Below are 12480 nucleotides of genomic sequence, written 5' to 3' on the forward strand. Positions count from 1 at the left end.
TGAGATAAGCAAGCGGATTCAACAGAAAGCCACGACGCAGGCCGGTGTTTTAGTGGTGAAAGTTAGATTTAATTAATCAAACATTACGGATAATTAGTTTAGTCAGGCCTTTGCCTGAGTTCACGTTTAAGTGGCAAATAAAATGTATGCGCTTCGAAAGCAGGTGTCGAAAAGGATGTACATGCTGGTACTGGCTGGCCTACATTATAGACTGAAAGCCGAACACTTAAAAGAGGCTGCAGTTGGTCTGTTTACACAGTTTGATTTACAACTTTAGATGATTTTCTGTGTTTCTTTGCAAGAGAAAAAATTATTTATGATTTATTTGATACATTGCTACTCTATTAAGGAAATCAGATAGGATATATAACCTATTGGAACAAAAAGGTGCTAAATGAACTTGTATATTCTCTCACATTAGTATATGTTTATGTTTCAGAGACTGACATGCCCTGAAGGAGAGGGAAGTGTGACAGATACTGACATGCCCTGAAGGAGAGGACTGTGTATGTTCTGACTTTGGTGTGGTGGTGAGATCACATGCTTGCCACCTGGGTTTGAGGCTGGGTGTGGTTACTGCTCCCTGCCTTTGCTCCAAATGGTGTCAGAAGTGATTTGGTATGGTGAGGACATCAGGGGTATGCCCATGCTCAAAGGAACCCCCATGTGCAACCCAAGGTGAACCCCGGGTAAGGGGCATGGGTGTGACCCTGGATGAAGGGATGAAGCAAACGTAGTAAAGATTTCATACTGCACTGAAGTTACTTGTTCAGTTAGCTCTCTGCAGTAAAGTTACATGCAGAGGTTTTATCACTTACTTTCAATTAAACGATTATAAGACAACAGCAAGTAATCATCCATTACTGAGAAAACATGACTTTTATTTAACAGAAATGGGTACCTTAGAGCAAGTAATACAAAGGTACAATGTAGTGGCCTTAATCAGTACATGCATTTTGCAAGTCATACGGTCCATAATGTTTCAAACCATCGGCTTTGATAAGCAAATCTTTTTCCTCACCTGCAAAAACTAGAAAAGCATAATAATGTGCAACCTTTCTATATAAACCTTTTTGTAATCAGATTGTCAATAATAACATACACAGTATTGTAAACCAAAATTATGTTTGTTTTTTGGGGGAAAAAATCACATGCATTTCACTTTGAATGTAATTGCATAGAATAAATCTGTTTTAATGTTTCAGTGTAAAATGGACATCAAGCATTGTCAAAATCTTTTATAACAAAAAGACCCTCAATCTGCCCCATATAACCTAGATGAATATGTTTGGTAATGGGACAGAATCAAATGTGTAAATGAATGGACAACTTTTAAATTACATTGGTTATGGAATATGTTTGCTTGCATGTTTTAGGTTGTTAGACAAACTGGTAAATCATAAAATCCTTGCATCAAATTAAGCACATATACCTATTACCTAAAATCACACTGTTTATTTTGCTAACCTATGTTACAGTCCACTGAAATGTATAATTTTTCATAATTAAATGGAAATTAAAAGGCTCAAATTAGAATTAAGCAGGCTATCTGGCCCCTACAAACATTTCAGAAAAGAACAACAGCTGTTAGCTAACGAAAAATGGCATAAAACCTCTGACAACAAAACATCTGTATAAAAAGGAGGAGGGGGCGTGTCCCCTACGAAATTTGGAGGGGGTATATTGCCCCCCGCCCTCAAAAATATTTTTGCTCACAGCATCCTTGTGATTTCGTGTTTTTTAACAGTGTGATGCGTTTTCTCCTGTTACATTTGGCCGAAATTATTATAGGTATTAAATACAATTATTTTAAAAACAATTCTGGTTGGGTAATAAAGCGGAGTTGCTGCGGATTCACGGAAGGGCAAGCGCATCGTAACCGCTCGGCTCTCGCCGGCACGGGCGCAAGCGCTGTAAGAGACACTGTTAAAGAGCCGGGCCGGTAAAAACGTGGTGTGTAGATGTACGCCGTGTAAATAAAGCACTTCGGATTGACTCGCATTCGTATGTGTCTCTGAGCTTGTTTTTTTTTCCCAGCCACGTCCTCGCGTTATGTCCTCACCGCAAGTCTGACGCGTGAGGAATGCAGTCCTTTAGCATTCCAGCTCCACTTCTCAAACGTTTAAAAGGTAAACTGAACAGGCTATGAGTAATAACATGAGACATTGCTGGCTTGTTCGCTAGTACAAACGATAGCCTATCCGTAAATTAAAAACCAAAACTAGTTTAGTTTGTTACCGATACCTTGCAAACTTGCTAGTTTTGCAGGTCTAGCATCCTCCTCAATAACGTGTTTCATCAACCACAAAGCTTCTACCTTTAACCTAATACTCGCGAGTCTGCGCGACAGCACATGGGCTTGTCAATGTACTACTAACAACACCCTTATCAGTTGTAATACAGGCATAGGCGTGTTTCTTTTTTTGGGGGGGTCCCAGGAATTCCTGCTCATACTACTCATATAGGTTAAGGTTCGGTGGTATGAGCACTGCCCCCCGCTCCGAAAATTTATATGAAACCTAGGCCACTTTGTTCAAATGACCTAACTAGCTGCGCAATCGTAGAATATGAAGTTATTAACATTACTGGTACAGTTTTTGTTGAACGTTATTTATTTGTTTTTGTATTTATTGGTTTATTTATAAATAATTGCGCAGTGTGGTATGCTAAGGTGCTAGGGGCGTTGATGTTGCCAAGTTCATGATCTAACATCTACACTTTATTATTTCAAATAGTATTGCACGCCTTTAAATAATGAATCTTGCTGTAGGGTCGTGCCGCCAGCTTATATGAACCACAATAGTGTGACTATTTCTGCTGTCAATACAGTTTACAGTAAAATTTATATATATATATATATATATATATATATATATATAGAGAGAGAGAGAGAGAGAGAGAGAGAGAGAGAGAGAGAGAGAGAGAGAGAGAGAGAGAGACTATCTTAAGAAGAGGGTTTTATGATGTATCTGGCAACTAGTCCAGAATAAACTCTCCGTATTGCCTTCACTCGCAGAGCGGGGCGGTCTTTAGACTAAAAGGCGTAACAGCAGCAAAGTTGTCTGACTGGTCTCTGGAAAGAGATGGATTTCATGTGAAAAGGAAATCGTGTCTTGGATGGTGAAAGGTCGGCTTCCGTGGCAATGGCTGATCTCCGCGTTTCTCTTTGTATGCTGGCGGGGATCGTTCTTATTAGCGACATTGCGAGGAGGACGACTTCAAAACTGCTAGGCAGGAAGACTTACGGGACCTATGCGGTGGAATTGATTTCTACAGTTCAGCTCTGTGCTTGCACGCATGAATTAAAACTGCTGGGTGAAGTGGGCCGTGTAGAGCAGCAGCTCGCACTCACCCTCACATACCTTATTTCCGTGGTCCACGCGCTCACATTCCGTGGTGCACTCTGCAACCCCACCAGCACCCTCGAGCACTTCTGCCGCGGTACTCTGACCGGCAGATGCGCGTTGACAAAGCTAGCGTGCCAGTTCGTCGCGGCTGTGGTAGCACGCTCTGTGGTACATTACGTGTGGGCTTTCGGACTCTCGGACTTGCACCTTCGTCACAAATTATTCGGATTTAAGTGCATCAGTCCGATTAATGCCCCCCTGGTTAAGGCCGCCGCTGTAGAGCTGGCTTGCGCATTCGCCGTGCACACAACAGTACACCATACGCACGGCGTAGAGGAAAAATACAGAGTTCATGCTATAGCAGCCGTTATCACAACAGCAGTCTATGCAGGTTTGTCTTTATCGTTTACGTAGCTTTTAAGGAATAGGCTTATTGCTCTCAGACACCATAGTCAGAGTTGGAAATGTGTTCAGGGGATTTATTTCCACAGCAAATGATCCATTGCGTTGCCTGGCCAGATTAGTAGAGAGTACATTGGCTGTTGTGGCTGAGGTCTTCTGTATCTCGTTATTACAGCCAGACTTTTATTTTCCCCTAGGTGGAAGTACAACAGGGGCAGTATTCAACCCAGCGCTGGCTTTCTCAACGCAGTTTCCCTGCAGTGGCAACACATTTGTAGAATACAGCTTCGTCTACTGGATGGGGCCTGTCTTAGGTAGGACATTTACTTGGCTGGACCACCTCCATAATGCAGGGATTTTGTTTTGACTTGACTTTAGAGGTTTGAGGTTTCAGTCAGTTCAGTTGAAAGTGATCATGTATTAATACGTGTAATTATCAACACAGTCACATACACATGGTTAGTACGGGTGTTATTGGAAAGTATTTTCCTCAGTATGCTGTGACTACTTATAGCACTGAAACCAGGTTTTGGTGACACATTCTGCCTTAAGTGGGTTTATCCTCACTGCGTGAGGCACTGAAGCAGAAGCCTACCGGGCCACTGTAGTGTCCAAACCAGCTTCATTCGGGCCATTTCTGTCTTGTGTTCAGGCATGGCGTGCTCCATCCTGCTGTTTGGTAAAATCATTCCAGCTTTTTCACGAAAGAGTGCAACTGGCAAGGATCAGTATTTCAGTGATGTGAAGAAGAAGATGAATTAAAGGGGAACAATGACCTGAGCATGTTCTTTTAGTACGAACGTTTTAAAAGTTGGTTATTGTGGCACATCTAATTTTTAAGGCTGCAGCACTGAAAGGCAGTGTCAGTGTTTTTAAAAGAGATCAATGCAAATAATACATAGGAAATTAGTACAACCTTTTTTTAAAATATCAGACTTATTTAAAGGTACAGGCTGAACTTCACAATATGTTTAGCTCATCATTTACTGTATTTCACTAAATATTATTTCTCATACTGGATTTGAACAATTTAAAGAACTATTTATTGAATAAGAGTTGTGTGAAAGCTATGCATTAAATGTGATGTGAACTTAGTATCATTGTTAGCTATAAGCACAGAGATACCAAAGCAGGTGCCTTTGAGCTAAGAGAAAGAGATTTCTCAGGAAACGGGTTGGATTGACTTGAATTAGACCCTTTCAAAGTTTGTAAGCAAAGATGACGTCCCAAAGATGTCCTTTTGGCAAAGGAAATAGAGATTTGTGCCATAATCCAGAATGTTAATCCCACAGATACTTCGATTAATAAAAGATAATTTATTGTTAAAAAATATTGTAAAACATTACAGTTGTATCATTGCGTCATGACGATATATGCATACGCATTTACATTTAATAAGGTCCTTCAAAATAAAAGTCTGCAACACTGTCGGAATTAGTCCCAATGTGATTAAATTTAATTATCAAATTAGAATAGCCATCTTGTACAATTTGTTCTCAGTAGTTTCTAGTTATTGTTCACTTCATTTCACGTTGTTATGTAGCTAGTTAGCTAGCTAGCTACTCTCCTGCTACCTTTGATCATTTCTTATCCTTTTGTTGTGTGCGCGTGCACCTAAGTATAAGTTTATCTTAAATGTAATTTATTAATTTACTTTAGATTTCAATATATAGTATACGACTACAGTCGAACTTCGCTTAGCCCAGAGTTAACTTTAGAGCTAGTTAACATATTATGACTTTGACACAAATTATGAATGTATGTCGTGATATTTTACATTTTGTACATGACCACAAGTCCAGTGACTTGTAGGCTCGGTTTCTCTAGTGTAAAACTATTTTTCCACAATCAAATAAGATATCTGGCTACTAACGTTGTGGCTATTTTGCCACATCTTCCTATTGTTCTGTAGGCATTTGAGGTCATTTCTTCTGTAGGAAGGGCAACCGTGCTCATATAACTGGTACGATACTGATAATTAAGTCGATTCGCATCGAAGAGTAGAGTCAACCGTTATTGTGAAACATTTATTTTGAAGGATTTTATCAAATCTAACCGTAATAATGTTTTGACACATATATAAAATATCTTGCCATATTATCCTTTATTGATTGATCTCACTGTGAAGGACATGGGATCAACACTGGCTCAAAGACACAAATCTCCGCTTCCGTTGCCGAAATGCGTGCGTATCTTTCTGGTTACGTTGCGCCTGAAACCGTCTGTCGTGATTATTTAAGGCATATTTAAGGAATTGTTAAATATGTGCACACAACACATTCCTCTTACCTTCTCTCTCTCTCTCTCTCTCTCTCTCTCTCTCTCTCTCTCTCTCTCTCTATATATATATATATATATATATATATATATATATATATATATATATAGAGACACACTTCGGCCTATTTGTGCTCATCTCATTCCTGGTATTGTTCATGGTACCTTTACGAGCAATAAAGGAATAAAGAAATGTAGTATTTGTACTATGAAATTAAATACTGGGCTTGCTGCCCCTGCCCTGCAAGACCTGAATATGGTACAGTGTTGACCTTTGACCTGTTGGCTGCTAACAGATGTGCTTGAAAAGTAAGCACTAAAATTCATTAGGCCAAACAGGGTTTACATGTGCAATATATTGTGTATTAATACCCTTAACTAGACCATGCAATACATGTACTACACATTATAGAGGTCCTAAAATGTGCTCGGTCTCAAAGATATGCTATACAGTGGTGGTACTTGGGAGGGTTTCCTGAATGGAAACTACATACTCACACACAAAAAACAAAACTGCTCAGAGTGAACTATTGCAGCACCAGAAATTGAATTAAATAAAGATACAGCTATTAGGAGAGTGATTTGGAATAATTAGCAAATGCTTTCACAAATCAACATTTGATGTTTATGGCCCTTTGGTGTTAGCACCATAAATGATGAAACAAATCTGAAAGATTGATCATATTTCAGTCGACATAGCATTACATTTTATTATCCTTCCAAATCTAGTATAATTGCCACTCTTTGGCTGTTTGTATATTATTTATTTTAACTGTGGGTAAAGCATAGTGCATATACACCAATCACCTCCTCGGTGACATCCTTACTGTGGACTCAAAGCGGATATCGGTTCACAATGCCTGTGAAGAAGCAAACCATTTAGGGTGGAAGCTGTAGGCTCTCCGTGGATATCTAAACTGAAAACCACATATATGGCTATTGACACATCACTGCAGATGCACATAAATAAACTGATAGCAGTCTGTTTCTACACAGAACAGAATAGCATCCAGGATTTTCAGTCACTCTCAGAGCATCATGTTTGAAGCCTGCATATCTGTTTCATGGTGTAATATGTAATATGTAATTAAAAATAATCCTGTCAGAAATAGAATTACCATACTACACATTTTCTCTGTCTCTGCGTTCTCTGTTGTCACATGGTTGGTTCTATATTAAGATAACAGCAAAAAAGACATTGCCAATATTATCTTACAGAGTGGAAAACCATGACTATTTCGGACTGCGTATTCATCAGCATGTGTACTCAGTAGTCATTAGTCATCCTGCTCTAACTACAGAACCAGGAAAAAAGAAAGGCCATAAGCCATATGATGAATTACATGACTGTCAGGGCTTTTGTTTGGCTATATGGGGAATTAATACACAGCTGAACCATATGAAATGGATTGGAAGTGAAGCTGTTTAATAAGTTCTAAAAGCTATCGTTGTAGGTCATTTTATTCCTGCATACATTATTTAAAATCATTTTATTTTTGTACAGATTTTAGCTCAATTTTAATGCCAGAAAAGTGTTACAAACTTTGAATTGTTTTTTAGCATTCCACAACTGACACCACCAAATAAATGTTGCCGACTCCCTGGGGTCACATGGTGCTTTCCTATTCATTTCACTTTTTTTGTAGACTTCCATGAACTAGTTTCTTTATGCAATCATATCAGCTTCAGGCCCCTATGTATGGAGTTCCCAGCAGGCACACAAACACTCCCCAATCCAAGAGGGACTTTGGAAGGCACTCATGATTTACTCACTGGTGAACTGTGGATATGCGCTGAGTTAGCAAACATTATTCAGTTAAGATTAGCTCAGAAAACTAAACCAGAAGTGTGCAGAGAAAGGTTGCCATGACTACTCAAGGTTAACATAGAAGGCTTTGATCTGAGAAAAACAGATCCACTTAATGTGGATATCCTAGACAATCTCCCATTACCTCAGTTCCTGTAAGTGCTATTTAAAAAACAAAACATTTTTAAACTTGTCTGTAACAAAAGCTTATTTAAAAATAATTTAATAGATGAATGAATTAATCAAATGACTGTTCGGTAGCCAAAAGCCCTGACTCAAACAAGTGCTTTGTACAAAAACTACTTTATTTCTTGTTATTTTATACAAATACCTTGCAGAGAACACTTATAATTTGGTCTTAAGGAAAAGTACAAAACACAGAAACAGAGCTGGGCTTTGAGAAGTTGAAGCTAAGGGGGCCTTTGCACACAGCAGTCCAGACAGTGGAATAGAGATCCAGAGACTGCCCTGCTCAGAGCAGTGGGAAAGAGCCTGGATGACGAGTCCGTATCTCTCAGAGGGCCTCAAGTGCTTCAGTTAGCAGTGGGGCGTAACGCTGCATCTGTGGAACACACAGCACATTAAGAAACAGACCCAATTATATCTCAAAGGAGAAGGGTTGCAAGACTTTCTTAGACTAGCCTTTGATGAAAAGATGAAGACACGCGGTGTTTCAGAATTCAAAAAAGGGAAGCACTTACAAAGAAACATGATTGTACATTTTACTTGTTGGAACAGAACTGTGCTTGTAGCCATTGATGTTCTTATTTAGTGTCTATTATTTAATGTGCAATGTCCTTATAAAATAAATACATTAAAATAAAAATAACAAGCTATTTTATAGGCTGAGTCATTACCAGTGATCAACATCAGCATCGTCAAACTGTCCAGCTACTGCTGAATTTGGATCAACTTCCATTCCATCTGAAGACAAGCAAAAAGAGACAGATGACGCAACAAGTAGGCCCATGTATACAGGGCGTTAATGATTCTACATGACCAAGTGCAAAATTATGGACTTGTGGGTGGCTCTTCTGTGTGCGTGTCTCCAACACAGGTGAACCAGATGCGGCCACTTAGCAGCTGCTCGTAAGCATTTTGCCAGCGGAAATTCTTCAGGTTGCACTTTTTACTTTCTGATTCCTTTAGGATCTTCTCACACATCAGTAATCCCCAATTCAAATTTGAAGACAAATACCAGGGTCGACGAAAGTAAAGAAAAACCAACAGCTGCATTCTCTTTCACACACCTTCGAAGTCGGCTGAGGGCTCGTCGGTCCTGACCCCAGCCATGTGGAACTGCTCGGCTACAGACTGGGCGAGCATGCCCTCCAGCCTCTGCAGGGTGGCCTGGCCCTCGGCCGTAAGCTGGGACAGTCCCTCCTCATAGGTGTAGAACGTGGGCACATCACACTGGGCTTGCTCTAGACATGGAAAGGCAGCAGTGAGCAACCTAGAACGTGCGGGATTGTGTAGCAGACCCGCGTAGCGCAGAAAACTTTAAAATAAACTGATCATGAAGCAGGTTTTTCCTAACCAGCCTCCTCGGCTTCATCCTCCTCCCCTTCAAACTCGTCGTCTGAGTCTGCGTCCTCTGGGTCCGGGTGCAACGCCTGGCACTCGCACATGGCAGAAAACATGGGCTCCACTGCAACACAAATGCACACGTTTCATTTATGGAACTAGGGCTGGTCAGTGTGGGCGCAACAATCACAGATAGTCAGGAACAGATTTTAGAAATATTCTGACCAATCACCAGCATTTGTAGAAAGTCTCATAAATGCACATAATGCATTTCTCTTTAAGTCACGTTACGCAATTTATTTCATAAGCAACTGTATCCAATATGCAGTATTATTAATATAGCATACATTAATGTAACTGATCCACAGCACGCACACACCCACCAAGTAGTAGTAGTTCACCACTTACGAGCTGCCTTATCACTGGGTACAAATCGGATCTCTGTGATGACCCCATCTTCGCTGTCATCGTCGCCCTCATCTTCACCTTCATCATCTGGAGCTCTCTCTTGCATCTCGGCCTCATTTTCATCTGCCGTTCAAGGTAATTCAAGTTAACAGAGCGTGCTACAAAACAGGCAAGAGATGATTTAGCATGATGTAAACTGGACAATGTTCATTTCTGTGATAAGCTTTTATGCAGCCATTTTATCTTGGCCATTACAGATTTTAAATAAAAAATATTTTAAAACAAAGATGGCTAGATGCATTGCCTCTGTAGTCTTCAACGGCACCCTTTAAATAAAAACGTTTGAAAATTATTGGATCAACTAAATTCATACTATATATTTATGGGTGGGGGGGCACAGATATTGTAGTATTGTAAATCCTACATTATTAGACATTTGTGATGGTATTACAGACTTCAGAGACGACATGCTGGTCCATGTGTCCAGCGTTCACTATGCGCTCTCAAGCCTGGAGCAGGTATTGCAGAATATCAAGCCAGCAAACCTGCGGCTGCATCCAAAAAAGTGCAAGCAAGGAGACTGCGTTCCACTGGGACGAGGACGTCAGCGTGCTCTCTGCTCGGCTATGTGAGGCAACGGCGCTTGCGTTTCCAAGGGAAGGGCAGAGAATTCGTCAATTACAGAAGTCACCAATGAGGGCTTTGGTGCCGTTCTTCCACAGACACACGATGGGACTTATCGAGTCATCGCATGCTACAGCCGTCGCTTGAACAAACCAGAAGCGGACTACTCTGCCGTGAAAAGACGGTGGCCGTCGCAGCGCGGCTACACCATGTCCGCGTTTACCTCGGTGTGCAGGATTGCCTAGCTGTGACACCCCTGACACTATTGCCTAGCTGTGACACCCCTGACACTGGTATTTGTTACAACACTTACATTTTTTTTTTATTTTGCAAATAGTCTATTTTGTCTACGTCTGGCTGTGTGAGAGCTCGAAGTACTGTCTTTGTCTTTTGCACAAGCAGTTTCCTTACCATCCAGTTTTTTGTTGACCATCACGTAAAGATGCTCTTGTGGGTAGGCGCTCGGGTCTCGAGAAATTGCGTGGAGGCTGATGGAAGGGTACTCGAGCGAAAAACCCATCCCCGACCCATCAAACCAAGACAGGTGCCTGAAAGGACAGGTTTGCTTACGGTTTCTTAATACATCAGTGTCTGTACGTTTATTGTCGAACAAATACATTATGCAATTATTTCTAAGAACGGCATTCTTAGAAAGCAGAACGGCAATTGAACTGTGTCATAAAATTAGGTTCGGTACTCTTCCACAGATGTCCGATTACTGGTAGGCGTTTCACATTTTGCACTCCAAGTTAAAAGAACAGAAATGTGGCCTCGATGGAAATGCGAGCTTGTAAGATCACACATAAGCTAGCAGTTCCAGGTGTGTCGGTCATTAGCATGTAGCTAGCTAGCTAAAGGAACCAAAGACCCAGTCTCTTACATTAGAAATCTAACTAGATAACAGTAGTTGTGCTACTTACGACTCGGCGACATACAGCGTTCCTGTTCCCAGCCTTTTCCCGTCTAAAACCGCCGTGGTCTCGGCTTGCTCCAGCCGAACTCCCTCGCTAGGAGGGGACACGCTTCTTAACAAAACCATCGTGATTGTTTAGCGGGTGAACCGAGGTTGGTGCCCGAGAGCTGTCGAATATGGCCACCCACCTGATACGTTATTTGATTTGTTTATTGTTTACTTTATTTATTATTTGGCTACCTGAAAACAGAATAACAGGCTATTAGCGGCTAGCCAGGAAAGGCAACGTGACGTTACCGAGCTCGCTAACGCTAGCTAGGCTAAAAAAACAAACCGCAGTGTGGTAGCAAACTCGGTAAATGAGGCCAGATTATTATTTGGGTTATTTTTTTTGTTTGTTTGTTTTTTTAAATCACAACCATACTTTAGCAAGAATCTGTTTTAGCTTCCATGCGCGACGCAAGAGACAATTACTGCGATTTTGACACAGAGCAAAGCCAAGAGCCATCTGGAGTGGACCGCCACTGCCGCCCCCTGGCCCGGAGGCAGTACTACAGGCCTCGCATGACCCGTGAGGTCTCCCTTTTTTTAAAAGTTAACTCTTGGCTGGCTGTAATAAGAACAGAGCCTTGTTATCACAGCAATGTATTTGTCAAGTTTATTTATGTTTTGGTTGTTTTCTTTAGGTATGGAGACTGAACATTAACAGTAAAACAAGTAACAGTTGAATTTTTGCACAAAAAAATTCCTCTTACAGCGAAGGCCACTTTCAGTATGACACTCGAGGATTCATTTCACATGTGGGACTTGTGGTGTATACTGGGAATGGCTTAGTAGTGTTTTATTTGAATTAGACTCACAGAGATAGGGCACAGCCTTGAGAGAACTGGGTTAAACGACACTTCATTCTTTAAAGTGCTTTTGAAAGAGAGTCGAAACCTACAGTACAGAAAGAAAAGCTGCGAATAGTGCTGGGACATCTGGTACAATCAAAGGTGCTTCGACAAGTGCATTCAGTTCTATAAAATTAATTTTGTTGGTTTTTTTGTTTGTTTGTTTTTAGTTTAGCCCCAGGGCAACTGTACAGGCACATTATATATGGTTAAAAAAACACACACATACAGTCAAAGCAACTACATAACCACATATTTTGGGCAAACAAAGTGTACATTAGCATA

At 40.8% G+C, this 12480-nt stretch overlaps 2 protein-coding genes across 3 annotated transcripts; one reads left to right on the forward strand and one right to left on the reverse strand.

Annotated features, from left to right (window-relative positions):
- Positions 1-3034: 3034 nt before the first annotated feature.
- Positions 3035-7617, forward strand: aqp11 (aquaporin 11). The gene is made up of 3 exons (XM_027009363.3): positions 3035-3738; positions 3947-4063; positions 4402-7617. Exons 1-3 carry the CDS (start codon positions 3144-3146, stop codon positions 4509-4511), a joined length of 822 nt encoding a protein of 273 aa, XP_026865164.2. The 5' UTR covers positions 3035-3143; the 3' UTR covers positions 4512-7617.
- Positions 7618-8117: 500 nt separating this feature from the next.
- clns1a (chloride channel, nucleotide-sensitive, 1A) lies at positions 8118-11827 on the reverse strand. Of its 2 annotated transcripts, XM_027009365.3 has the most exons (7): positions 11310-11826; positions 10801-10937; positions 9766-9888; positions 9371-9481; positions 9084-9257; positions 8691-8757; positions 8118-8395 (listed from the first exon to the last, which is right to left on the reverse strand). In XM_027009365.3, coding segments are annotated over exons 1-7 (732 nt in total). In that variant the 5' UTR covers positions 11429-11826; the 3' UTR covers positions 8118-8394. The 2 variants fall into 2 exon arrangements, with proteins under 2 accessions (XP_026865166.1, XP_026865165.1); XM_027009364.3 differs by lacking the exon at positions 8118-8395 and having other exon boundaries at positions 8687-8757; positions 11310-11827.
- Between the last annotated feature and the right edge of the window lie 653 nt (positions 11828-12480).

This window comes from Electrophorus electricus, chromosome 6 (genome assembly GCF_041902795.1).
Source record: "Electrophorus electricus isolate QZ-2024a chromosome 6, ASM4190279v1, whole genome shotgun sequence".
NCBI lineage: Eukaryota > Metazoa > Chordata > Actinopteri > Gymnotiformes > Gymnotidae > Electrophorus > Electrophorus electricus.

Excerpts from the sequence above, each read along its gene's own strand:
- aqp11 (XM_027009363.3), top strand. The coding sequence starts at position 3,144 with ATGGCTGATCTCCGCGTTTCTCTTTGTATGCTGGCGGGGATCGTTCTT. Across the intron at positions 3,739-3,946 it reads CACAACAGCAGTCTATGCAG|GTGGAAGTACAACAGGGGCA; the intron begins GTTTGTCTTTAT and ends ATTTTCCCCTAG. Across the intron at positions 4,064-4,401 it reads CTGGATGGGGCCTGTCTTAG|GCATGGCGTGCTCCATCCTG; the intron begins GTAGGACATTTA and ends TCTTGTGTTCAG.
- clns1a (XM_027009364.3), bottom strand. The coding sequence starts at position 11,428 with ATGGTTTTGTTAAGAAGCGTGTCCCCTCCTAGCGAGGGAGTTCGGCTG. Across the intron at positions 9,482-9,765 it reads ACCCAGTGATAAGGCAGCTC|TGGAGCCCATGTTTTCTGCC; the intron begins GTAAGTGGTGAA and ends TTTGTGTTGCAG. Across the intron at positions 8,758-9,083 it reads GCCCTCAGCCGACTTCGAAG|ATGGAATGGAAGTTGATCCA; the intron begins GTGTGTGAAAGA and ends GCTTGTCTTCAG.